Source organism: Gekko japonicus, unplaced genomic scaffold (assembly GCF_001447785.1).
Source record: "Gekko japonicus isolate JY-2015 unplaced genomic scaffold, Gekko_japonicus_V1.1 scaffold1192, whole genome shotgun sequence".
Classification (NCBI taxonomy): Eukaryota; Metazoa; Chordata; class Lepidosauria; order Squamata; family Gekkonidae; genus Gekko; species Gekko japonicus.
In genome coordinates this window covers 99,061-126,746 of record NW_015159749.1, presented here as the reverse complement: position 1 = coordinate 126,746, position 27,686 = coordinate 99,061, and the positions used below count along the sequence as shown (strand labels likewise).

The following is a 27,686-nucleotide window of genomic DNA, read 5'->3' as shown; positions in this document are numbered from 1 at the left end:
CGGACTTCCTGGCCAACCTTCGCAAGGCCGCCATGAAATGCGATTTCAGCAACCTGGACGAGACCCTGCTGAATCAGTTCTTGTTGGGTTTACGAGAGGCCAAACTGAGGAGGCGCCTCATTCGCGATGATGACCTCACGCTGGCCACGGCTTTAAAGGATGCGGCTGCTTTCGAGAATGAGCGTCCGGGCCACAGCGGCCATCGGGTACACCGCACCCAAGCCGGAGGGGATTCGGCTGACTCCGAAGAGGAGGCAGTGGCGCAACTCCACCGCAAGCCGTCACAACCTCACCGTTCGAAGGGCGCACCGCCAGCGAGGCCGTCGGAGCCAGCTTCCTCCTGTGCCAGCTGCGGGGACGCGCATGAACGTCGGAGCTGCCGTTTCCGCGAGGCGGTCTGCAGGTCCTGCAACAAGCAGGGCCACATCGCCAAGGTCTGCCGCAGCCGCCGCCAGCCATCCAGGAAACCCAGCCACCAGTGGGAACCCATCCACACTGTGGACCTCCATTCGATCGACACAAATGCCGTCGGCCACCAGCCCCAGCCCCAGGTAGGTGACTTGCCCCGTCAGAGCCGAAACAAAGTCCATGTTACGGTCCGGATAGAGGGGTCCCCCTGTAGCATGGAACTTGACACGGGCTCCGAGTTTACCATTATCTCGGAGGAGACGTTGCGGACAGTGTGTCCCAACGGGGGACCCCCTCTGCGCAAACCACACATCAGGCTTCAGGATTTCAATAAGAATCCTGTGGTGGTGCGGGGCTGGGGCACGTTCAATGTGGAGTTTCAGGACTTCAAGGGTTGCTTGGACATTTTGGTGGTGGGGGGCCGGCTTTCCAGTCTCCTGGGGATGTCGTGGTTTAAGCCGCTGGGCTTGACCATCGGGGGCATCCACCAGCTGCAGCAAGCCGATTTCGCGGACGTTTGCAACGAATTCCCCCGGGTTTTCGATGGGTCCTTAGGCAAGTTCACGGGGGCCCCCATCTCCCTGGACCTGGACCCGGCGGTCCGGCCCATACGGATCAAGGCCAGGTTTCCGCCCTTAACGGTAAGGCCGAAAATCGAGGCGGAACTCGACAAGCTGGTGGCGCAAGGGGTGTTGGAGTCGGTGGCATCGGCACGCTGGGAAACCCCCATTGTCACACCGATCAAACCAAACGGGGACGTCCGGATCTGTGCGGACTATAAGTGCACAATTAACAAAGCGCTGCAGGACCACGCGTACCCCGTTCCGGTGGTCAGCCACGTGCTGGCGGCGCTCGCGGGGGCTCGCATATTTGGAAAGCTGGACTTGGCGCAGGCCTATCAGCAGCTGCCGGTGGACGCCGCCACGGCGGAAGCCCAGACGATCGCCACGCACAGAGGGGCTTTCAAGGTCCACCGGCTCCAGTTCGGCGTCTCGGTGGCTCCGGGGATTTTTCAATCTTTCATGGACTCTCTCCTCAAAGGTATCCCCGGGGTACAGCCCTTTCTAGATGACGTCTTGATCGCCGCCCCCGACGCCGCGTCGTTTGCCACCCGACTCCGTACCGTTCTTCAACGCTTCGACCAGGCGGGGCTGAAGGTGAAGCGCGAAAAATGCTTGCTCGGCGTGCCCAAAGTGGAGTTTCTAGGGTTCGCGGTCGACGCACAGGGCATTCACCCCACGGCGGAGAAGACCAGGGCGATCTCGAACGCCCCAGCCCCCACATCAAAGACCGAGCTACAGGCCTTCTTAGGCCTCCTGAACTTTTACCACTCTTTTCTTCCCCTCAAAGCTGCAGTAGCCGAACCCCTCCATCGGCTCCTCGACAAGGGCGCGCCGTGGGTCTGGGGGGCGGCTCAGCAGGCGGCTTTCCGGGCGGTCAAAGACCTCCTCGTCTCAAATTCGGTACTCGCACACTTCAATGAGGACTTGCCGGTGGTGCTGGCTTGCGACGCCTCTCCATATGGGGTCGGGGCGGTCCTGGGGCACAAACTGCCTGACGGTCGGGAGGTACCTGTGGCCTATTACTCCCGTACCTTGTCTGCGGCGGAGCGCAACTACGCGCAGATTGACAAGGAGGCTCTTGCTATAGTGGCCGGGGTGAAAAAATTTCACCACTACCTCTACGGCCGGCCCTTCACGGTCCTCACGGACCACAAGCCTCTCCTGGGTTTGCTCGCCCCGGACCGCCAGACCCCCCAGATGACTTCGCCCCGAGTGATCCGGTGGTCCGTCTTCCTGGCGGGCTACAACTACATGCTCCTGCACCGGCCCGGGAAGGCGATGGGCCATGCGGACGCCTTGAGCCGCCTGCCTCTGCCGGAAACGGAGCCTGACCCGGCCCCAGCCCATCACATCGCGCTGCTGGAAACGCTGCCCGACCAGCCGGTTCACGTGAAAGAGGTGGCCCGGCGCACCGAAAAGGACCCTATCCTCTGCCGCGTCCTGGACTGGGTGAGAAGGGGGTGGCCGTTGGCCTCGGCGGGACCCGACTTTGCGGCCTATGCCTCGCGCAAAGACGAACTGTCTGCTCACAAGGGTTGTGTGTTGTGGGGAGGTCGGGTGGTAATCCCTTCCCCACTCCGAGACCGAGTACTTGCAGCATTGCACGAGGCTCACCCAGGAGTGGTGCGGATGAAAGCGCTGGCTCGGAGTTATGTGTGGTGGCCCGGCCTCGATCAGGACATTGAGAGACTGGTGAAACTGTGCCAACCCTGCCAGGCGTTCCGGCCCGCACCGCCCCGAGCGCCCGATCGAGCTTGGGAGTCTTCCCACAAACCTTGGTCCCGGCTACACTTGGACTTCGCGGGGCCGTTTCAGGGACAAATCTTTTTCATTCTAGTGGACGCTTACAGTAAGTGGCTGGAGGTGGTGCCTGTACCGTCTACCTCCTCGAAGGCCGCCATCAGAGCCATGCGCCACATTTTTAGCTCCCACGGCCTTCCAGACACCCTGGTGACCGACAACGGCACAGCATTTACCTCCAGCGAGTTCCAGGACTTCACGAGGTACTGTGGAATCCGACACGTCCGGTCAGCGCCCTTCCACCCGGCAACCAACGGCCAGGCGGAGCGCATGGTGCGCACCACCAAGGAAACACTGCGCAAGTTCGACAGTAAGGACTGGGACTACAAGCTGGCGGTGTTCCTGTTCGGCCAATGCACGACCCCGCTCACCGAGACCGGCTGCAGCCCGGCGGAGCTCCTGATGGGTCGTCGCCTAACCTCCCGGCTGGACCGTCTACACCCAGACAGGGCCCCCGAGATGGAACCGACATCGGAATCACACGCAGCCGCCCGAGGGTTCTTCCCGGAAGACCCAGTCTACGCTAAGAACTACGCCCAGGGGCCACCCTGGATCCCTGCGAGAGTGGTCCGGGTGCGAGGCCCGCGCTCCTATGAGGTCTCCTGTGAGGACGGACAACTGCTACACCGCCACATCGACCAACTGCGGCGCCGGGTCCTTCCGAACGACCCCGAGGACCTGGAGCCCCAGGAGCACAACGAAACTTCCGGCCACGCACCCGAACCGCAGAACCCGGCCTCGGCCCCGGTCCCCCTTGAGCCCCCGGCGTTGCCCCCGCAGGAAACACCGCCGTCGGAAACGCCACAGCAAACCGCCCCGCCACGGCCACAAGGAGCAGCCCCGAACAGCACCCCGGACCTCCGCCGCTCTACAAGGCCCAGGAAGGCCCCCGCGTATCTACAGGACTTTGTATGTGGGTAGTTTGGACTATGGGGGGAGGGGTGTAATGTACTGTCGCCATTACCACGTGTAGTGCATTCAGCCTGACATGCCCGGACTTGCCCGGGCTGACCAGGCAATACTCCTCAGTAGCTTCAGTCGAAAGACAAAGGATCCATAGGATCCTAGCCGGCCCAATCAAAGGGCCAGCTTCCCAGCCGGGAGACCAATGGTCGCCCGGTTACTGTAAATAGCCTATCGGGAGTAGGGGGTGTGTTTAGGTGTGCTTGGTGGCGGGTTTTCTGAACGCATATAAACCGGCCTGCGAGCTGGTTTCTTTGTCTTGTTCCTGAACTAATAAAGTACTCTTGCTGAATCACTCTTGCTGAATCACTCCACGTTCTGAGTACTTTTCAGCAAATGACTTCAAAGGATGGCCTGCTCCAAGGGGTGGGTGGGGAAACCGGCATTATGTTCACCGGTGTGTGGGAACGATGCTGAAGGAAGGCTGTGTAACCTTTCCAGCAGCTCCACGGGCCTTTGAGTTGTGTGCATCTGAATATGGCTTCAAATCCTCTTCTTTACCATTTGTCCTGGGCTTTGTGGTTGCCCGGCGGCCTTGTTAAAGGCTCTCCCCTTTGGCTCGCCTCTTCTCTCCCTCTGTTTGGCACCTTTATCTCCTCCCGGCGGCCTCTTGCTCTTTTCAATTATGCCCCAACTTCAGGTGTCTTTTCTCTCCCGAGGACGGCATGTGTGCGCCCGGGTGAAAATGCAAAGGTTTAATTAGCTCCTCATGCCCCCCAGTGGGGAAGCCGGCCAGCTCTCAAACCCAGCCTCCTACATCAAAGGCGGGAGGGGAAGGTGTGAGCACAGCGGGACTCATCCAACCCCACTGGGCGGCCATTCTCTCGAAGGACCAAAGCTTGTTCCCACCCACTGCAAAGCCAGGGCAAGAGTTTACTCCCTGAATGGGATCGTTAATCAGGCAATTTCCCGCCCGCCCTCCCCCTTCATCCTGCCTTTGGTTCTCTTTAAGCTGCTTGTCCTTTAGATGATGGGCGCAGGAGCAATTACTAATGGGGGGGGGGGCTGCAAACAAGGCATGGAGAGAGGAGAGGAGACAACAGCCTCCCTAAGAGGGGGCTAGCTTCCCGCGATAACCGGCCTTCACTTGCAGTGTGACTTGGAAAAACAAACCAAAACAAGGAATGGCAGGATTTCCACATGACAACATGAAGAGCGGAGGACCATTAGGGGTTTAGGCCCTTTAGGGAAGTTCCAGGCCTTTTCCCCGGAAAAAGAGCATGAAGGCAATATTCTACACAAATGCATATGCTATTTATTTATTATTTGATTTGTGCTTCTTTTTATTTACAAGTGGGGAACTGCTAAGTCGCTCGCTTAACAAAGCGGTCGGAGAGTGATTCAGCAAGAACACAACTTTATTCTTCAACTCAAACACAACTCCAACACGGATCGACATCAGATAGCCAGAACAGCCTTTATATTGCAGCTGTCCTGCTTTTAAACATTTCCGGGTAATGTAGCCACACCCACTGTACACATATCAACCTATGAGATTGCCGAGATAATGTCCAATCACATTCGTTCCCGCTCAGGGAGCTTGCTTGAAGTGATTGGCTTGTTCCTTCCTGGGCTAGCAATACTATTGGATGACTTTGGATCCTAGCCCAGGACGAAGCTTTACATCACATTCCAATTAGATGTTTCACACTTGTTAGGCATTCAAGGCAGCTTTGAATACACTATAGGAACCCACAAGGACTCGCCAGAGGCATTTCACCCCCTGCCTCACTATTTCCTTCCACTTTCCTGAAAACCCCCAGTAGCATCTCTCTTTTTCCTGCCTCCCGTCATGCCAACCTACCTTTATCTGCCTCCCCCCCCCCTTCAGCTTTCCTTTCTTCCTTCCTCCTGACAGTTTCAGTCTGGGAAAACTCTAGCTGAGTCACATGGTGCCAGCCACCAGTCCCAGTTGTGTGGGGAATAGAGATGTAAAATTTCTGGAAATTTTGAAGCTCGGAAAAAAACCCGTTTTTTCCCGGTTTTTTTCGGGGGGAAACGGAAATTTTCGGAAAAATTGAAAAAAATGCTACATTAGCATTTCTTTGGTCTTTTCTAGATTGAAAGTCATTCTGTTACTTTAGGAACATAAAATATGACTATGGACATTTTTACTTGGCATGAAATTATCACAACTAGCATATTAAAAACATGGTGTATCCAAACAATTATTACAAACAGAATACCCACCCACATGCAAAAACAAAACTGAAACTTTTTTACTTTCTTCTGACAATCGCACCTCCTAAAGGAAGAAATGCATCTTGTTCTTGCATTGGAGAGTTCAGTTTGTAACCTAGGACTTGCTTGTCCTCAGTGCACAGAAATTAGATCAATCAGATACCATATATATATATATTAGAAATGATTTGGAAAATATTTGAACACCTTGTCTTAAAATATTTTATTCATCATGTTAAAATAAAACGTTCCATAATCAATTTTTCTTTTTTCAATTTTTCCAATTTTTCGGAAAAAAACAAAAAAGGCTTCAGGAAAAAAACGGGTTTTCCCTCCACGTGGCAGCCCCCATATCATCACCTTTCTCTGCTTCCTCCTCTCTCTCCCCTCCTCCAACCAACCTATTTTATCTGCCCCCCCCATCTTCAGCTGTATCTATTATTTAGTTGTTTAATTTACATCCCGCCATTCTTCGCAATGGACACCCAAAGCAACTTACATCATTGTCCTCTTCTTCATTTTATCTTGACAAACACCCTGTAAAGTAAGTTAGGCTGAGTGTGTGTGACTGGCCCAAGTTCACCCAGCAAGCTTCCATGGCTGAGTGAAGGTTTGAAACTGGGTCTCCCGGATCCTGTTCTGAAACTCTAACCACGACACCACACTGGCTTTTGTGGGGTAGCTGCCGTTGAACAGTAGCAACCAGCCAGGCCTGGGTGAGTCATGCAAGTCATGTGGTAGCAAGTTCCTGGTGGTCGATGCTGGGCCTGGCTCTGATTCTCCCTCAAAGGCCAAAAACAGCTGTGGAAAGGGCCCTGGCTCCACCCTGTGCTTTTTACTGATTGAAACCAAGGCTTCAACTGGCAATACTATTGTGGTTGCCTAGCAATGGCCACTGCTGTGATTTATTTCTTAAAGCTACAAGTGCTGCTTCTTTTATTTTCGGAGGATCTAACCCCCAGTGGGTTTTTTTGTGTGTTTTTAGATTTCAGATGTTTCTGCAAACCAGGGCCTTTTCTCAAGTTTGTAGAAATGAGCTGTCTTGTCTGTTCATGGCTTGCTTTTAAGTATCCTCAGATTTGGCCTCATTGAGAATTAGATGTATCGACATGCCATTCTGCTTGTCTTCCCATTGGGGACCCAAAACAGCTTGTCACATGGTTCTCCCCGCTGCCAATCTGCCCTCAGCAACAGCAACCCCGTGAGGTGGGTGAGGCCCGAGGGAGTGTGTTGGGGGCCTCATGGCTGCCACATGAGCTTCCGTGGCAGATCAGGGTTTTAAACCAGGGGCAGTCACCCCCTTTTAAACCACCTGCCTCTGTTTTGTCCCGGTTGTTCTTTTTTCTTTTTCTTTTTTTAACTTTTGTGCATTTTACAAGTTCATTAGTGTCAGTTGGTCAAGTTGTTGCTCTGCAGGCTCCAGAAGTTATATTTCATTGTTGGGCTTCTGTGCAGTCTCACATGGGACCGTGCATGCAAGACTTATGGTTCAGCACCCTGCCCAAAGTCTTTGATTTGGTCTCAGAGTGGGCAGTGAACTTTTCTCTAGTGCACCCCCCTCTCAATCCATGCCCGTGCGCATAAGAACAGCGCACAGCCTGCCATTTCATGCCCTACAGTTGCAGAAAACTGCTGAGTGGTGAGTGGTGATGGCATTTGTCATACTACATTATTAACCAAAAGGATAGATGCCCTTTTGGGTGTAGTTTGGTGTAGTGGTTAGAAGCGTGGACTCTAATCTGGGAGAATTGGGTTTGATTCCCCACTCCTTCATATGCAGCTGCTGGTGTGACCTTGGGTCAGTCACAAGTTTATTTATTTATTATCAAATAAGCGGGCTCAGGGCAGCTTCCATAAAAGCATAAATACATTAAAATTACACAATATTTAACCATACAATAAAAACATTATAAATACAAAGTGCTGGCGGGTGTTAAATTAACCTAGATGGTATATTGCTAGAGTAAATTACCACTGCCCAGATGTTTCACGATGTTTCTGCTCATAATCAGTAAGATGTTAAAACCACAGACCAAGCTCTGCAGTAACGGCCTGCAATAGGGGCCTGCAGTAGCGGCGGCCCCTAATTAAATGCCTGGCGGAAGAGCTCCGTCTTACAGGCCCTGCGGAACTCCAAAAGGTCCCGCAGGGCCCTGATCTCCTCCGGGAGCTCTTTCAGAGCTGTTCTCTCAGGAGTTCTCAAAAGAGCTCTCTCAGCCCCACCTACCTCACAGGGTGTCTGTTGTGGGATGGGGAAGGGAAAGGGATTGTAAGCCGCTCTGAGACTCCTTCAGGTAGTGAAGGGTGGGGTATAAATCCAATCTCCTCCTCCTCCTCCTCCTTTCATGGAGGACAGGCAGTTGTGGAGAGCATCAGCCCAGAGATTAGCACCTTTGGCCAGGGGTTATGGGAAGTGTGTGTGTATGTGTGGCAGGGGGGATTCAAGCTGAGAAGCTTTGGACAGTAATTGAGTTGTTACATGCATGTCTCTGTTTCCATCTGTGCAATGCTGGAAGGTGTGAGAGTGCCCCCCCCCCGCCATATAGCACCCACGTGTGCACAGACTGTGGAGTTTGGCATCTTTTAAAGCAAGTCATCAAGAGCAGCTTTTAGGCCAGAGAAACTAACCAGGAAGTACCCTGCGGCTGACTGAGGTGGAAGAAAGTGGGTGCAGCGGCCCTGCTGAATGGCTCAAGGGGCTGAGCTGCAGGATGAGGATTCTTGGCTCAGGGTCCACAGACGGGGATAGATGGCATTGCAGGGCACTGGAAAACAGAAAAGAGATACTCCTGAACGCATTAAGTGAACAAGGGGCTCTTAGTACAGCCGTACGCAAGCAACAGACTGGTGGTTCGCCCCTCGCCGCTAAACTGTTTTTGAAAGATTAATTTCAACATATATATTTCCCTTCTAAACCAAGAAAATGTGACCGTTGTCCCCCCCCTTTAGATGTCAAAACTGTTTGCCTTCTTATGATCACACAATATCTCCCTCCTGAAAGATTACCCAGAGTTTGAGAGCAGGGAAGGATTCTGCACAGCCCTGGATCCTCTTGGATAAAAGTTATATCTGTGTCCTCTACGAACCACATAACTCCTCAGGCCAGTCTTTTATATGCCAAACTTGACAACAAGATGCACATTCCAGGAGTTGGGGAGCCAGTGTGTTGTTGTGGTTAGAATGTTGGACTAGGAGGGGGAGAGACCCAGGTTTGAATTCTCACTCTGCCATTAAGCTCTCTAAGTGACCATAGGAGGGTAATTCCCTCATCCTGGACTTCCTTGCAGGACTGTCATGAGGATAGTGTGGCGGGTGGGAGAACATGGGGTGCCCAGAAATCCTTAGAGGAGAGAAAATCTGAAAACAAGAGAGAGAGAGAGAGCTAAGCACGTCACTTGTCCCATAGTTTTGTGAGGTCATGTCATGTGTACTGTCACGGTTCATGTCACAGTTCTGGAAAGCAGTTGTAATTCTAAGTAATCTCCAGCCCTCACCTGGAGATTGGACACATTTTACCTCAGAACAGCAAACTGTTTAGAATGTTAGAGGCAAAAGCCAATCAAGTCTCAGATGCAAACGACCTCTGTGTTCCGAGGCAAAGGCCAATGAGGCTGCATATGCAAATAACCTCTGTGTTCTGACTGGCTGTGGGGGGGAGAGGAACAGCAAACTGTTTAGAATGTTGGAGGCGAGACTCAAGCAATACAGCCAGTGGATAGGGACAGATTCTGAGTGACACACCAGGGCGCCAACCAATTCCGGAGCGTGTGGAATTGTTCTAGAGAAGTGCCACCAGCGCACCACCATTCAGCTTTTATATATAAGGGAGACGTAACACCTGAAAGGTTAGCTAAAATTGACTTAAAATGTTCTAATAAGTGTTGGAAATGTGAAAATAAGGTGGGCACATTTTATCATATGTGGTGGCATTGTGAAAAAACTAAGAAATATTGGGTAATGGTGCATGAAGTTTTACAAAAGGTGTTAGGTACAGTAGTGATATTTAAAGCAGAAGTCTTATTGTTGAACATTTTACCTGAAAATTCCAACAAAGATGATCACTATTTGATTGTATATTTAACTACGGCGGCCAGAAGTCTTTACGCTAAATACTGGAAATCAACGGAGATACTAACAAAGCGAGAATTTATAAACAAAGTTTTGGAGGCAGCGGAATTGGATAAATTGACTTTATTGATAAAAGGTTTAACAGACTCTACATTCCAGAATACTTGGACACGGTTCTAATGTTTATAATGGACAGACTATTCGTTTATTAGAAAGTATATACTTGACTGAGGTAGAGTTGGATGGTTACTCAACATAATATAGAAGAATAGAGACTAAGGTGGATTAGGCATAAGCATAATGTTTGTTAAAAACAATAATAACCCCCATATATGTGTGTATGTATGTATGTATGTTTATATGTTTATTTTGTGTTTGTACAAAACATGTGAAAATTTCAATAAAATGCTGCCTTTTGGGGCAGTTAAAAAGAAGAAGAAGAAGAACACGGACTCTAAACTGAGAGAACTGGGTTTGATTCCCCACTTCTCCACATGCAGCCGCTGAAGTGACCTTGGGTCAGCCGTAAGTTCTTTTAGAGCTGTTCTCTCAAGAGCAGTTCTCTCAAGAGCTCTCTCAACCCCACCTACCTCACAGGGATTGTAAGCTGCTCTGAGACTCCTTCAGGTAGTGAAGGGCGGGGTATAAATCCAATCCCTCCTCCTCCTCCTCCTCCTCTTCTTCCTCTTTCTCCTCCTCCTTATGATCTGCCATGAATTTCTTTCTTTCTTTCTTAAATTTATATCCCGCCCTCCCTACCGTGGCAGTCTCAGGGCGGCTAACAACATGAGTATATTTCTGTGAACTTCATTCATGGAGTGCCATGCTCAGGGACCATTTTGATCAGGGGTCATTTCGTAGAAAAAGAGGTGCAGGAGCTCATTAGCATAACTCATTAGCATAACTCATTTGCATATGCCACACCCCCTGACATCACCAGAAGTGTGTCAGAACACAACACCCACCGCTCAGGCCCTACTGGACTGTTTTGGATTGCTAGCTATTGGGGGGGGGGGAAACGTGCCAATCTGTCCTCGCAGAGGAGGGAGAGCTTGTGCCTGAATAAAACTTGGTCTTAAAGGTGCCACTGGACTGTTTTGGGCCGAGGGGGCGGGGAGGAGGGCCTCTGCAGCTTACCTGGCTGCTTCTTGTTCTGACTGAGGGCTGCTGGGAGCAGGGGGTGGGGCTTGTTGCATGTGCCCACCCCCTGGGCTCTTTACTTCCAGAGCTCCGCTCCTGTGCGCTCCTGCAGGAAATGACCCCTGATTTTGATAGTATTTGGGGTATGTTCTATGCATATTTTAAGCATATTTAACACATGCACATTTAACACATGACCCAAGCATCCATCTAGCTCCAAATGCGGACTCCAGTTCATAATATATCCCCACCCCTCTAAAAAAAAAAAGATCGAGGGCACAGACAGAAAATGGGTAAGGACGATATTCACGCAGTTCTGTCCTGCAACATGCGCTGTTCAGATTGGAATGAATTGCGTCCAGGGCGGAATCTGGATACATGCCTCAAATCCCGTCTGCCACCTTGTCATGAAGTTCTGTGTTGTGTGGAGAACATCGTTGATGCTCCAGCCCACTCAGTTTCCTCACTTCTGTGGCGTTCAGGAAACATCACTGTTTGCATTGCTGTTTATCAGAGTTTGATGCTGTCTTTCAAAGTGTTGCACATCACCCATAAAACTTATTTTAAAAATATACAGCTCAGCTAAAAACAATAATGACAACTCATGAAGTAAAACATTCTGACCAAAAGGGGAGGGGAGAAGCCCAAATGTCTTAAAAACAAAACAAAACAGCAACAGCAGAACAAAATTATAGGTTGAAAAAAGAGGAAATCCCCCATGCATTTGTGTCAAATGAGCAGCCCATGGGAATTGGTGTTCAAGGTCTCTGGGGCAGTGCCTGAGAAGGCCCTGCTTTCTTTTAGTAGAGGACTCTGGATGAGTTGGAACTTGAAGCAGAGCCTTCTTTGCTGCTGGTAGCAGACTCTGAAGCGGTTCACCTGCTGGGCATCTAAAGCCTGAAGGTCCAAGCCATTAATGCCTTTAGAAACCAAAGCCAGCATCTTTCAAACACATATTACTGGTTCATGTATTTCATTTATACCCTTCCTTTCTCCCCAGTGGGGACACCCAAAGCAGCTTTCCTCTTTCTCACTGCCCCCATTTTATCCTCATAACAGCCCTGCGAGGTAGGTTAGGGTGGGAGTGTGCAAGGGGCCCAAAGACACCCAGCTCCCACGGCAGAGGGGGGATTCAGACCTGGATCTCACAGGTGCTGGTCCAACACTCTAGTGTTCCAGGCTTCTGGTGTTCTTATAACATAAACGAGTTTTAGCCTTTCGGGTTCCTTTCAGTCTCTTAGGGGCCAAATGGTCAATGTTTGTGTTTTTATATAGGGTTTTTTTTAAAAAACAAACCAGTGAATGATCAACTTCACACTAATTCTGATGGGTAGTAACTAATGTTATTGCTTCAGTCAGGCTGAAATATCATACCCCCCCCCCCCAATGCCCCTATTTACTAGTTACAAGTTACTGATTTCTGGATCTTTCCCTCCTAAATCCCTGTCCCTATTTTTGCTTTTGTTAAAATATTGGTGCGTTGATCTAGTTGTTGTTCTTCGGATCCTTCCCCCTCCCAGGTCTCTATTGAATCTCTGAGTGGGGGAGTGGATCTGCCTCATCTCTAGAGCATATGCATGTGAATGCATGCTTGTGAATGTTAATGCGCACGCAGATAGATTCAGGGGGGCAGCCCTGTTGGTCTGATGCAAACAGTAGAATGGAAGTTTGAGTCCAGAGGCACTTTTAAGACCAACAAAGTTTAATTCTGGATAGAAGCTTCCTTGTGCACGCAGATAAATTCAGGTGGGCAGCCCTGTTGATCTGAAGCAATAGAATGGAAGTTTTGAGTCCAGTGGCACCTTTAAGGCCAACAAAGTTTGATTCTGGATAGAAGCTTTCTTGTGCATGCACACTTCATTGAAACATTGACTTTCTCAAGCCTTACTAATGGGGGGTGGGGGTGTTAGTTGCCAGGAAGAGATAATTAGGGTCAGGGATCCATAAGTAACTGAGCAATAAGTATAACTAAGATGGATTAAAGCAGTTGGTAAGACCTGTGAATAGCAGCAAATTAGCATACAAATAAAAGAGTTAACAGATGTGAAAACTAACTCTGAGTCCAGTGGCACCTTTAAGACCAACAAAGTTTAATTCTGGATAGAAGCTTTCTTGTGCATTCACACTTCATTGAAACATTGACTTCCTCAAGCCTTACTAATGGAGGGGGGGTGTTAGTTGCCAGGAAGAGATAATTAGGGTCAGGGATCCATAAGTAACTGAGCAATAAGTATAACTAAGATGGATTAAAGCAGTTGGTAAGACCTACGGGGAGGGCGGGATAAAAATCTAAATAATAAATAAATAAATAAATTAGCATACAAATAAAAGAGTTAACAGATGTGAAAACTAACTCTGAGGCCAGAGGTACCTTTAAGACCATCAAAGTTTAATTCTGGGTGTAAGCTTTTGTGTGCAGGCACACTTCTTCAAACACATTGAAACAGACTTCTTCATGCCTTACATATAGGTAGAGGGGAGGGGTTAGTTGCCAGGAAGGGCTAATTAGAGTCAGGATGCATAAGTAACTGAGCAATAAGCGAAGATTGGAGTAACGCAGTTGGTAAGATCTGTGGATAGCTGCAAATTAGCATACAGATAATAAAAGAGTAAACAGCAGATGTGAGAACTAAGTTTGGAGTCCAGTGGCACCTGTAAGACCAACAAAGTTTAATCCTGGGTATAAGCGAGAACTGAGTGACTTAGCATGTGTAGTGAGATAAAAACCTGATATCTCGATTAAGCCCTGGGGTTACATTGTCCCATCCCGGTCTGTTTCTGAAATTCCTGTGCAATAAAACAGCTACTTTGAGGTCCCCAGTGAGTGCCCTAGGAGGTTGAAATGTTCTCCTACAGGATTCTCAATTTTGTGATTCTTGATGTCAGATTATGCTGATGAGCCTCATCTTGAACCATGGAGAGGAACAGATTTTAGATGCCCCTGGATCTTCTTAGGTCCAATCTGCAATGCTGAAAGCTCCAATAGAGTTCTCAGATACAACTAGAAAAGAATTAGCCGACTAGATACAACTAGAGAAGAATCTGTGTATGATCAGCGTTATGTATATATTTGTAAAATTAATGGAGTGTCACTGTTTATGCCAATAAAGGTATTGTATTTGTATTTGAGTGCCCACTGACAAAGGCTTATGGCTGAAACCTGTTTGGTATTGGTTTTTACATATGGAGACATTACGTACCTTTTAACCAGTATTGATATGAATGGACATTTGTCTTTATACTGGGATCAGGTACTTATATGCTTAACCGGAAGACGGTTGTTGAAAAATGATATTTTAGTATTTGTGATTGTGTTATTAAATTATATATATTATACATCAGGGGCAGGGCTATTTTTGGGCAGGAACGCACAGGAACAGAGTCAACAGAATAACAAGCAAAAGGTGGGTGTGGCTGGATGACTACACTTCTGTTAACATGGGGGTGCGGCCTAATGGGCTAATGAGCTGTGCGGTCAGGGTTGTGGCCTAATATGCTAATGAGTTTCTGCTGCTGGGTGTGGCCTGTTATGCTAATGAGTTCCTGCTGGGCTTTTTCTACAAAAAGAGCCCTGAAGGGGTGTCGAACTCATTTGTTACAAGGGCTGGATCTGGCATAAATAGGACTTTGTGGGGCGAATAACCCATCCTCCGTCCAGCTCCCACTGCCGGCTACTTCGTGGACAGGGGGTAGGAGGGCAGAATATATGTAGACAACAGGGAATGGGAAGGGTGCCAGCCAAGATGGAGCCGTCGCTGACCTCAACCAAAAGCCTGGCGGAACATCTCTGCCTTGCAGACCCTGCAGAATTGCATCCGATCTCACAGAGCCCTGGTGGAATTTGGCAGAGAGTTCCACCAGGTTGGGGCCAGGACAGAAAAGGCCCTGCCCTGGCCAGCTGGATGACTTTAGGGCCGGGGATCACCAGTAGATTGCTGTCTGAGGAGCGCAAGGCTCTCCTGGGACATAATGGAGTTGCTTCTGCATTGTCCGTTTGGAACGTTCGTATTCCTCCTCTGTCTCGTTTGCTCTTCCTTGAAGCCAGGGCTATTTTTGGGCAGGAACGCACAGGAACAGAGTTCCGGCTGGCTCCCGAGTTGGCCACGTCCAGCAGAAACCCATTAGCATAATAGACCACACCCAACAGCAGACACTAATTAGGATTGGCTACATTAGGGGTGTGTGGCCGAACATGCAAAGGAGTTCCTGCTACAAAAAAAAGCCCTGGGTTTTGACAACAAACAAGGTAAACAGAATATGAAGCAAATGGTGGGTGTGGCTGGATGAGCACAGTTCTGGTAATGTGGGTGTGGCCTAATATGCCAATGAGCTGTGCTGTCAGGGGTGTGGCCTAATATGCTAATGAGTTTCTGCTGTTGGGTGTGGTCTATTATGCTAATGAGTTCCTGCTGGGCTTTTTCTACAAAAAAAGCCCTGCTTGAAGCTAAGCCTACGGTTGCCAAAAGGTATACCAAGTCTCATCTCCCCCCACTCCCAGCCCCACTGAGCTGTGGCTCACGTTTCCTTTTCTGTTTCTTTCAGGGAGGACTCGTTTTCCCTTGGCGCAGGAGGACTGGCCATCGGGAGGATGGACCCGTTGGCTCTGCTGTGGCTGCTCTTTACCGCCTGTGGCCTTGACCGAGCTCGGGCCGTGAACCCCTTTGCGGTGCAGCAGAGTCCGCCGGACCCTTGCTATGACGAGAAAGGGGCTCCCCGACGCTGCATCCCGGAGTTTGTCAACGCTGCCTTTGGAAAGGAAGTCCACGCCTCCAGCACGTGCGGGAAGCCCCCCACCCGCCACTGTGACGCTTCGGACCCCCGCAAAGCACACCCGGCCTCCTACCTCACCGACCTCAACAACGTGGCCAACATGACCTGCTGGCGCTCCGAGACCTTGCACCACTCGCCCCAGAACGTCACCATCACCCTCTCCCTGGGCAAGAAGTTCGAGGTGATCTACGTGAGCCTCCAGTTCTGCTCCCCCCGCCCCGAATCGGCGGCCGTCTTCAAGTCCATGGATTACGGCAAGACCTGGGTGCCCTACCAGTATTACTCCTCCCAGTGCCGTAAGATCTACGGCAAATCGAACAAGGCCGCCGTCACCAAGCAGAACGAACAGGAAGCTTTGTGCACGGACGGCCACACGGACCTGTACCCGTTGACGGGAGGACTGATTGCCTTCAGTACCCTGGAAGGGCGTCCCTCCGGCCAGGATTTTGACAACAGCCCTGTCCTTCAGGACTGGGTGACGGCCACCGACATCAGAGTCATTTTCAGCCGTCCCCATTTGTTCCGGGAGCTGGGAGGCCGGGACCATGAGGACGAGGAGGGTGGGATGAGCTCGTCTTCTTCGTACTACTATGCAGTGGGGGAGTTCCAGGTGGGGGGGCGTTGCAAGTGTAACGGCCACGCGTCGCGCTGCGTGAAAGACAAAGAGGGCAAGCTGGTGTGTGACTGCAAACACAACACCGAAGGGCCTGAGTGTGACAGATGCAAACCCTTCCATTATGATCGTCCGTGGCAGAGGGCCACAGCCCGGGAGGCCAACGAATGCTTAGGTAGGAGAATGTCCCGTCTTCCCTTTTTGTGATCAGAGAGAACCAGTTTGGGAGACAGGCAGTTTGGTGTAGTGGTTAGGTAGGCAGACTCTAATCTGGGAGAACCGGATTTGATTCCCCACTCCTCCACATGCAGCCAGGTGGGTGACCTTGGGTCAGTCACAAGTTCTCTCAGAGCTGTTCTCTCAAGGGCAGTTCTCGAGAGAGCTCCCTCAGCCCCACCTACCTCACAGGGCGTCTGTTGTGGGGAGGGGAAGGGAAAGGAGATTGTAAGCTGCTCTGAGATTCCTTCGGGTAGTGAAGGGCGGGGTGTAAATCCAGTCTCCTCCTCCTCTTTGTGATCCAGATGCCATTTTCCCCCAAAAGAGCCAGTTGAATGGCATGAACAATCAGAGGAAAGAACATTCCATCTACTTCATTAATGTGTGTGTGTATGTTTGTCTCACACTCATGTACAAGGATAGGCCAAATTATTTTGGTCACCGGGGTTACAGAAACTGATTAGACTAGAATCCACACTTGTGATAGTCCATCAAATATAAGATTATGTTTAGACTAGACTAAAAAATAAGCTGCTATATTTGCCTGGTTGTTCTAATGTTCTTCCATGTTCCCCTCCCCGCTCTCTGATCATAAAGATTTGCAATTTCTTTGTTGAGTGCAAACCCTTTCTACCTGACCTTTGCTTGGTTTGGTGTAGTTTGGTGTAGTGGTTAGGAGCCTGGACTCTAATCTGGGAGAACCGGGTTTTATTCTCCACTCTGCTGGTGTGACCTTGGGTCAGTCACAAGATATTTCAGAGCTATTCTCTCAAGGGCAGTCCTCGAGAGAGCTCTCCCAGCCCCACCTACCTCACAGGGTGTCTGTTGTGGGGAGGGGAAGGGAAAGGAGATTGTAAGCCGCTCCGAGACTCCTTTGGGTAGTGAAGGGCGGGTAGGGTTGCCAAGTGAGAACTGAGACACAGTGGGGGACTCCCAGCTGGCGGCTGGAGCACGCACCGCATCCATGTCGCCCGTAAGTGACGCGGTCACGCCGGGCACGCTGGGGGCGGGGCCACGACCATAGAGTTTTCCCTTGGATGACCGTGGCCCCGCCCCCAGCGTGCCCTGCATGCCCGCATCACTTCTGGGCGACGTGCACGTCGGGGTGGAGTTCCCCCTGGGGCCCGATCCGCCGCCGGCGGGGAACGGGCCTCTGGGGCGGGGGTTTCCCCGCCCCCCGGGGGGACTTGGCAAGCCTAAGGACGGGGTATAAATCCAATCTTCTTCTCTCTTATGTCACTGGCTGCTTCGTCCTGATGGGCAGGTGGAGGCAGGAGGCTTCTGAGTTGGCCAAATGTATCCTTAAGTCACGCCTTCTTCTCTCCCTCAGCCGGCCAATCTTTAGGGAGCTTTCCCTCTTTGCATCTTTGGCCACGTTGGGGGTCAGCTCCTTGGCAGATGGAGCAGAAACGATGAAGGATGACCGGGAGGAGAGAAAAAGAATGGGGGAGGAGGCCTGGGGGGAGAGGGAGGCAGTGTCCCCTTTAAGACGTCCCTGATGGGCCCAGCCGCACAAAGGCAGCTTAGCCGGAGCTGCCGTGTGAAAGTTTTTCCTGTCGGCTCCATCTCCTATTTCTCCCTTTCCTCTCGCGGGCTTTGTGCCTTCTGTGAAAGAGCTCCTCCATCACACGCCTCCAAGGGGCTTAGCGGCTGAAAGCCGGATTAGCTCCCAGAGCGTTCCCCTCTGTGCCTTTCAACCGTGACATCTCGCCGGCCAGCGGGAACAGACGCAGCAATTAGTACCAATTAAAGGGAGAGGGCCCGCCTGGGCAGTCCACACCCCCCCCCTGCACACACAACCTGTCTCCGCCCGGCCTTCTTGTTGTCCTCGCTGCCTGCCTTGTGCCTGCTGAGTCTGTGTCAGGACCATGCCGGGCCCCCTGAAAGGAGCCTGACTTTCCAGGCACCTCTGCTTGCAAACCTGTCCGGCTTCTTCCAGGACGGAGGGTCTCAGGGAGCAGGCTGATCACAGCTGGGTTTGGGAAGCAGAACACGTTAATTTTGCGAGTTCCCATGGATTCGGGAAGAATTTACCCATCCTCTTCCATAGGGCTTTTTTTGTAGAGTTCCTACTCATTAGCATAATAAGCCACACCCAAGAGCAGAAACTCATTAGCATATTAGGCCACACCCCTGATAGCACAGCTCATTAGCCTATTAGGCCATACCCCCGTGTTACCAGAAATGTGGTCATCCAGCCACACCCACCTTTTGCTTCTTATTCTGTTTACCCTGTTTGTTGTCAAAACCCAGGGCCTTTTCTGTAGCAGGGACTCCTTTGCATGTTAGGCCACACACCCCTGATGTAGCCAATTCCAATGAGTTCCTGCTGTTGGGTGTGGCCTGTTATGCTAATGAGCTCCTGCTGGGCGTGGCCAACTCAGGAGCCAGCCGGAACTCCGTTCCTGTGCGTTCCTGCCCAGAAATAGCCCTGCTCTTCCGTGGTCCTTATAGTCAAAGACTAGCCCGCCTGCCTGTGCTCTGGGTAGGTTCTTTGGGCTCCGAGACGTGACATCTGGTATTCATATTTCAGTGTTTGTACTCAAGTTTCCTGCGTGGAGTGTTGCGCCATTGGGGAGGGTGACTTGCAACACATGCGGGATAGGCAACAGAGATAGCATCCTGGCTCCCCTCCCCGGCCCTTGTCTCACACCCCCTGTCTACTTTTGCCTCGGCGTGACCGCACCCGGTTGCGTTGCATCGTCTAGAACTGCTGGACCTGCTCGTGCTGAGGTTTTGCTGTTTTGCACCGTAGCAATGGCATGACTTGTGCTAGGGCATGTCGCTCATTTACATCTCATAAGAACATAAGAACATAAGAGACGCCAATGTTGGATCAGGCCAAAGGCCCATCCAGTCCAACACTCTGTGTCACACAGTGGCCAGAAATACCAGGTGCCATCAGGAGGTCCACCAGTGGGGCCAGGACATTAGAAGCCCTCTCACTGTTGACCCCCCCCCAAGCACCAAGAAGACAGAGCATCACTTGCCCCAGAGCCCCTATCTATACCTTGTGGCTAATAGCCACTGATGGACCTCTGCTCCATATGCCTATCAAATTCCCTTTTGAAGCCGTCCATGCTTGTAGCTGCCACCACTTCCTGTGGCAGTGAATTCCAAGTGTTAATCACTCTTTGGGTGAAGAAGTACTTCCTCTTATCCGTTCTAACCCAACTGCTCAGCAATTTCATGGAGTGCCCACGGGTTCTTGTATTGTGAGAAAGGGAGAAAAGTACCTCTTTCTCTACCTGCTCTTTCCCATGCATAATCTTATAAACCTCAATCATGTCACCCCTCAGTCGTCGTTCCTCCAAGCTAAAGAGCCCCAAGCGCTTTAACCTTTCCGCATAGGGAAAGTGTTCCAACCCTTTTATCATTCGAGTTGCCCTTTTCTGCACTTTTTCCAAAGCTATCATTTCCTTTTTAAGGTGTGGTGACCAGAACTACACACAGTATTCCAGATGAGGTTGCACCATTGATTTATACAGGGGCATGATGATATTGGCTGATCTGTTTTCAATACCCTTCCTAATAATCCCCAGCATAGCATTGGCCTTCTTTATTGCAGTCACACACTGTCTCGACATTTTCAGTGAGTTATCCACTACGACTCCAAGATCTCTCTCTTGATCAGTCTCTGCCAGTTCAGACAGCCTCTCTCTCTCTCTTGCACACATGATCATAGATTTTGACTGCATGTAATTTTGGTTTTCTGGACTTTTGGAAATGGTGTTTGGTTGAGGCTTCTAGTGGAAACAAAAAGCTGCAGAAGTCGGTCTTTTCCTGCATGGTAGCAGAGAGAGAGGGAGAGAGAGGGAGAGAGAGAGAGAGAGTCCCATTTAATCGAAGACTGGTGGGTGGCATGAGTGGATTTTGTATCTGTGTTTTCCCTGAAAAGAAGATGTGTGTGGTTACTAAAGAGCAGGATCTGAAAATATTCAGGGATCCGTATGTTTTGTGGGTTTGGCACAGCTCTTGTTGTGGCTTTGGCACGCTTGGCACAAATGTTTGGTTGTCTGCAACTGAAATTTTTTTGGTGGAGGGGGGGGAGGAAAACAAAGACGCTGGAGGAATTAATGGTGCAGAGGAGCTGTTGAGGGCCAAGGCACCCAGCCAACCCCAGGACTGGGCTAGATGATCTTGATAGTCCCCGAGCAGTAATTTTACAAGGATATTTTTAGAAATCCAGTCCTCCTCTTCCCGCACAAAAGCGTTCCAACTGAATATGGGGATGTCCTTTTTTCTAAAGCAAATTTATTTCTGTTCCAAATATTTTAGCCGGCTCTAATCGCTATAACGGAAGATGATCTTTCACTTTTATTGGCCAAAGGCGCCAACTCGGATGGGAAGTGCTACGCAACTGTGGAGCAATTAGAGCAGAATGCCGCAGCAGCAGCAAACACCAGGCTGCGGGGACGGGGATCACATGGCAAGCATGAGGGGCCCCCCCATTCAGCTCAGGTCTGGCCTCGTCTCCCCTCTTTTCCTGATGGGTTACCTGGAGGGGAAGAGGCAGGGCTATTTCTGGGCAAGAACGCACAGGAACAGAGTTCCGGCTGGCTCCCGAGTTGGCCACGCCCAGCAGGGACTCATTAGCATAATAGGCCACACCCAACATCAGAAATGCATTGGTATTGGCTACATTAGGGGGGGTGTGGCCTAACATGCCAAGGAGTTCCTGCTACAAAAAAGCCTTGGGTTTTGACAACAAACAAATTAAACAGAATAAGAAGCAAAAGGTGGGTGTGGCTGGATGACCACACTTCTGGTAACATGGGGGTGCGGCCTAATGTGCTAATGAGCTGTGCTGTCAGGGGTGTGGCCTAATATGCTAATGAGTTTCTGCTGTTGGGTGTGGCCTATTATGCTAATGAGTTCCTGCTGGGCTTTTTCTACAAAAAAAGCCCCTGGGAAGAGGTGGCTGAGCGAGCAGGCAGGGTGTCAGAACCCACAGCTTACAACGAAGTACACGCATTCGGAAGCGGTTATACTTTTATTGCAAAGCTATAGATGCAGTAACACAGGCACCGTTAAGAATGGCGGCAACCCATTGAACATAATAGGATATAGGGCATTCGTATGCACCCCCCCCATGGCATGGGCCAATTTGCTACCCTCCCGCGCGCGGGACCAGTTAGGAAACCGTTAGGTGGTGAAAGCCGGGAAGCAGTAGTCTCTCATGGTACATAGGAGACTTCCAGACAATACATCCTCCTCCTGCACATCTGTAGCGATAAGCATTTCAGCGCAGGCAGAACAGCAGAGATAGGAATGCAGTAGCAATGACCAAGACACAGAATGAACTCCCCAACCCCCATGGCAGCATAGCTGACACAGGGCCAGTTTGGTGTAGTGGTTGAGTGCGCGGACTCTAATCTGGGAGAACCGGGCTTGATCCCCCACCCCTCCACTTGCACCTGCTGGATGACCTTGGGCAAGCCATAGGTCTGGCACAGCTGTTCTTGAAAAAAAGAGCCGTTTCTGTCAAGAGCTCTCTCAGCCCCACCCACCTCCCAGGGTGTCTGCTGTGGGGAGGGGAAGGGAAAGGAGTTTGTAAGCCGCTCTGAGACTCCAAGTGAAGGGCGGGGTATAAATCCAACCTCTTCTTCTTCCTCCTCCACTTGCACCTGCTGGATGACCTTGGGTCAGTCACAAGCTCTGGCACAGCTGTCCTTGAAAAAGAGCAGTCTCTGTCAGAGCTCTCTCAGCCCCACCCACCTCCCAGGGTGTCTGCTGTGGGGAGGGGAAGGGAAAGGAGTTTGTAAGCCGCTCCGAGACTCCTCTGAGTACAAATCGAATCTCTTCTTCTTCGTAGTGATTCTAGGGCTCTGGGCGAAGGTCCAGGATGAGGACCCAGAATCGCTGCCAGCTGCTGGGGCAAACCAGGGGTGGCCCCCGCCCTGTGCTGCCCCCACAAGCCAGCTGCCCAAGTGGCAGGTGCAGGTAATGGCAGGACCCGTCGGCTCTCCTTCCTCCGCTGTGGGTGGCGGGAGGGCCTGGGTCAGCTGACCCTGCTGCCGGTTGGCTGAGTGAGGACCACCCCCGCTGGCAAGGAGACAAGCTGGGGGGGGGGCAGGAGCGGGTCAGTTTGCTGGCAGTTCAGCGTGTGCCTTTGCTCTAGGTTGCTCAGACTTAAGAGGCCTGCCTGGAGTTAGCTTTATTGGAACGCCCCCGGCCTCGTGTGGCCTGTTCTGAGCTGGCAGCTGCAGTACCACTTTCTGGCCACCCATAGGGTGGGCGCTGCGGCGCTGCAGAGGCCAGGAAAGCCGTCACTGTGCCATCGAGAATCTATCTGTGGTTCCTAGAACTTCATTCTCATTGGCGGCGGAGTGCCACGTGCAGGTCTCTTTTTGTAGCAGGAACTCCTTTGCATATTAGGCCACACACCCCTAATGTAGCCAATCCTTCAAGAGCTTACAGAGCTCTTCTTACAGGACCTACTGTAAGCTCTCGGAGGATTGGCTACATTAGGGGTGTGTCGCTTAATATGTAAATACGTAATACTACAAAAAGAGCCCTGGCACGTGCCATGCTGGAAGTGGGATAGGGTTGCCAGCTGACGCCTGGCTCCTAGCAGATGGGAGAGCGGGGACATTGGGGGGGGGGAAGGTGCTGTGGGCACAGTGGTCAATGGTGTGGCATCACTGCTGCATTTGCCCCAGAAGTGACATTATATCATTGTGCCAACAGTGATTTTTTCTCTATCAATTTTTCTCCCGTTGGCCGATGGAGTGGCATTGGGAAGCGGGGGCTGCCAGTGGGAGGGAAGAGTACTGGCGGTTGGAATAGTCCCGCCTTCCACACGCTTCTTATTGCAGCGCATATAAAGGCGAACGGCCTGGGGAGGTATTTTGAATTCTCCTGAACCATGCCGCTTGGCTGGCTGGCTTGAGCTATGAGGAGCTGGGATCCTTTGGCCATTCTGATCTCGTCCTGCCCTGCATTTGTTGCTTGGTTGCTTGTAGACTGATTAGAGGAAGGAACACTGGGGTACACTGAGATAAGTCTTTGGTTCCCCTCTGATTCTGCAGCGATCATGCACTCTCCCATCCACTGGGTGAGGCAGAACTTATCGGCTCTGTGATGTCTTCCTTATTTGGGGAGGACTAGTTTCATTTTAAAAGTGTTCCTTATTTTCTTTTACTGGGTATATATGGCTGCCACCAGGAAATTTTAAGGATTTCCAAACCTTTATGCTTTTACTTTTACTTTTACTGGTTAGGTAGACCGAGTTCAAGGCTTACAAGGGACTATGTGGTCCTGAGGAAGTATTTCTTTCAGAGCTGGTATACTTGAATTAAAGAGGATTTATTGAAATAACTCATAAATAAGAGGGTAGAACAATTTAACTAGTAATGTGTAAATAATGAACAATTGCTTGGTGTATCACACACAATCTTCTCCCTCTCTGTCAGGGATCTTTGCATGTAACTTTGTAACACTTGCTTATCTCAATGCCATATACGTTTACTGTTTCACTCTAGCCTGTCACTCAGACTTTCCTTTAACTCTTGTTCACTTAAACTTTACTGTTTCTTAGACACTCAGCTTTCAGCTTATAACTGCTTCAACACAGAACTGCTTGTCTCTCCTTTCACACATAGAACTAACTGCCCTCCACAACTGTCCACATGTAACTGTCACTCCTGACTGACATACATACTCATCCACTCATTTTCACTTCCAAAACCCCTCCCCCTCTCTTTCAACCACTCTAGTCTACTTACCACAGCCATGCAACCAAACTTTTAAAGAGACACACACACACCAAAAATAAGGAATCATTACAGGCTCCATTGATACTTGTGCATAGAATCTCCCCTCTACGAAGCCTGCATAGTCCCTCTTCAGAGAAGATCTCCAGAGATACCCTTTTGCACCCCTAGATCTGCTGTTGCTCCCACTGAATTGACCGCAAAGGCTCCCCTATGCAGGCACTCTGTACATGCCCTGGTGCACCAGTAAGCCCCCCCCCCGAGTTGAGCTTTGCATCGTATCCTTTACAGTAAGGTGCGGAAGGAGCAGCAGGAGCTGTCTCCCTCGGAGGGCAGCCAAATGTGCAGACTGGGGGAAGAGGCCACCCTTTCTGTCTCCGGCTTCCTGCAGGAGTTCAATGCCAAGGCATCGTCGAGTTACAATATTTTTTTTTAAAAAAAAACCTTCGGTTTTAGTCCTTAAGGGCTGGAAACATTAAAAAAATAAGTCATAGCTAAAGCTCAGGTTTCATAAAGCTTAAGGAAACAGAAAGAGCAACGCTTCCCGCAAGGATAAGATCCCACCACTGTTCAGTTTTCTGCCTGTCACCACTGAAGTCTTCATCCAATTTGCTGCTGCACATGATCTGTATTGTAACTAAAGTCCCGCACGGAGGCGAGAGATGTGAGTTCCAAACTCTGAATCTGCCTAAGAATTCATCAGGTCATTGGTCCACCTAGCTCAGCACTCTGGGTGAGTAGACAGATAGATACTCCAAGGTACTTTTGAGGGGTTTTGCATGCAGAGTTGCCAACCTCCAGACAGGGTCTGGCGGCTTCCAACATAAAACGAGATAACTCATAAAATTAAGACCGTGTTCCCAATTCATACTCTGAGCCACTGTGCCGATGACAGAGGGTGCACAGTTGCCAAAAATGGGTAGCCCTCCCAGTCATGCCTGAGGGTTGAAAGGTTAGTGGAATGGCTCTAAGATGCCTTGGGAGGGAAGGAGGGAGGGATTCCCTTTGTGACTTTCTTGGCTTTTTCTTTGTTTCCCAAGGGCTTTTATATTCTTGTGGGAACCCTTGGAAGGAGAGGAATCAAAATGAGCGTGTAGAAACTCCTCCCCCAGATCTTCTCTGTGCGTCTGTGTATTTAAGGCTTAGGGAGGGTCCCCCTTCCATTGAGCTGGTAATTTATATTTGAGACTCTCCATGCCTTCAGACTGGCAGCCAAGATGTTCTGTATTCCTTAGGTTAGTCCAAAATGTAGTCCTGCCCAATGAAACAAAAACTGAAGATCATTTAGGGGAAAACAGAGATTCTTGTAACATTATGGGAAACTAAAACGTTGATTATGGAATAATTTGTGTGGCAAAGCACAGTTCATTGGATACATGGAAGGGAACATGTATGGGTACAAAGATACACTGGAAAAGTAAGATGAATGAGGTTCATAAACTTCTAAAGATGGACAGTGAGTTTCTGTAGTAAGCTCACAGGCAAGTCGCATAGTAGCAGTTGGTGCGTATGAATGCAGCTTCATTCTGGAGTGTCCCTTTGAAACTTTTTCACCTAAGGAGGGTAATCTTTTGCTTTGGGAAACAGAAACATCTCCCCAGCTTGGGTTTTTTTTTTTTTAAGTGTTTCCATAATTTAGTGTAAGATTTGTATGCCCATCCCTCTCACTGTGGAGACAGACAGACAGTCCACTTCGGCCCCTCTAGAGAACCTGGAGAGAAGAAGAAGAAGAGGAGATTGGATTTATGCCCCGCCCTTCACTTGGAGTCTCAGAGCGGCTTACAAACTCCTTTCCCTCCCCCTCCCCACAACAGACACCCTGTGAGGTGGGTGGGGCTGAGAGAGCTCTGGCAGAAACTGCTCTTTTTCAAGGACCGCTCTTGTCAGAACTAGTGACTGACCCAAGGTCACATCTAGGGTTGCCAAGTGCTTTTTGAGCCGCAGCGGGGGACTCCCGGCTGGCGGCTGGAGTGCACGCGTGCGCCGCACACACGTCACCCGGAAGTGACGTGACGACGCCGGGCATGCTGGGGCGGGGCCACAACCATCTGAGGGTAAACCATAGAGTTTTCCCTCGGATGACCGTGGCCCCGCCCCCAGTGTGCCCGGCATGGTCGTGTCACTTCCGGGTGACGTGAACATTGGGGAACGCGGCGGGGAACGGGCCTCTAGGGCGGGGGTTTCCCCGCCCACCGGGGGGACTTGGCAAGCCTAGTCACATCAGCAGGTGCAAGTGGAGGAGTGGGGAATCAAACCCGGTTCTCCCAGATTAGAGTCCGCACACTTAACCACTACACCAAACTGGAGTTGGATCCTAAAGGTGACAACTTTGACTCATGACATTTCAATGAGGCTTCGCCCAAAGGTGAGATTTGGGGACAGTCATTTACAAAGGACAGGTTCCAGAAAATAGGGATTGTCCCAGTAAGTAGGGCCAGCAGGAGGGTATGGAACTGTGGCACTCCTTTCTAAAAACAAAACATGGTTTCCGCCTCTGAGTACACCTGAAAGTCTTGCAAGGACATGCTCTCCTCCTCCACACTTGTGGCACAAGCCAGGGATGTCACAAACAGCTTTTCCTTGTGGTGCTGCCGGTGGAATAAGGGCTTGTGGGCGGGTTGCAGACTGGAGAGTGAAAAAACAAATAACTTGTTTGGGTTGGAGGTGGGGCGGGGGCATAACAGATTTCCATGGAGTTCTGGGAGAACCGGGTTTGATTCCCCACTCCTCCACTTGCACCTGACTGGATGTGTCGCGGAAGGCGCCACTGCATCCACAGGTCTCCGTTTGATACCATCCAGTCCAATACCACCTCACTGGGGTTCAGATAGTCACCACACAGAGTCAGGTTTTAGTGTGCAACTATATACAGTGAGTTTATTCACAAATCAGAGTTCTCTCCAGCAAAGTGCTTCGCCAAGCAGTTAATATTTTCATCAGCAGGCAATGCTAGAGAACTGTACACCTTTATACATAAGACAACCAATCACATTTCAGCTGAGTCACTGTGATAAGCAATCAGCTCTGTACATGTTGTAACCAGTTCTATCTGGTTCTCCTGACAGTCAATTACACTGACACCTGTCATCTAGATTGGTCTCATCTATTTACAGTTTGTTGGACATGCTGGATCTTACATATTCCAACAGGATGACCTTGGGCAAGCCGTAGTTCTGATAAGAGCTGTTCTTGAAAAAAGAGCAGTTTCTGTCAAGAGCTCTCTCAGCCCCACATACCTCACAGGGTGTC

General features: G+C 50.4%; 1 protein-coding gene across 1 annotated transcript in view; it reads left to right on the top strand.

Moving 5' to 3' along the window:
• The window catches only part of LOC107105646 (netrin-3), a gene marked incomplete at its 3' end in the record, with an annotated part of 120,657 nt that overhangs the window by 38,195 nt on the left and 54,776 nt on the right, over positions 1-27,686 (top strand). Inside the window, exon 2 of the mRNA XM_015405647.1 lies at positions 15,666-16,681. Coding sequence (XP_015261133.1) covers positions 15,712-16,681 — 970 coding nt within the window. The remainder of the gene's footprint in view (positions 1-15,665; positions 16,682-27,686) is intronic.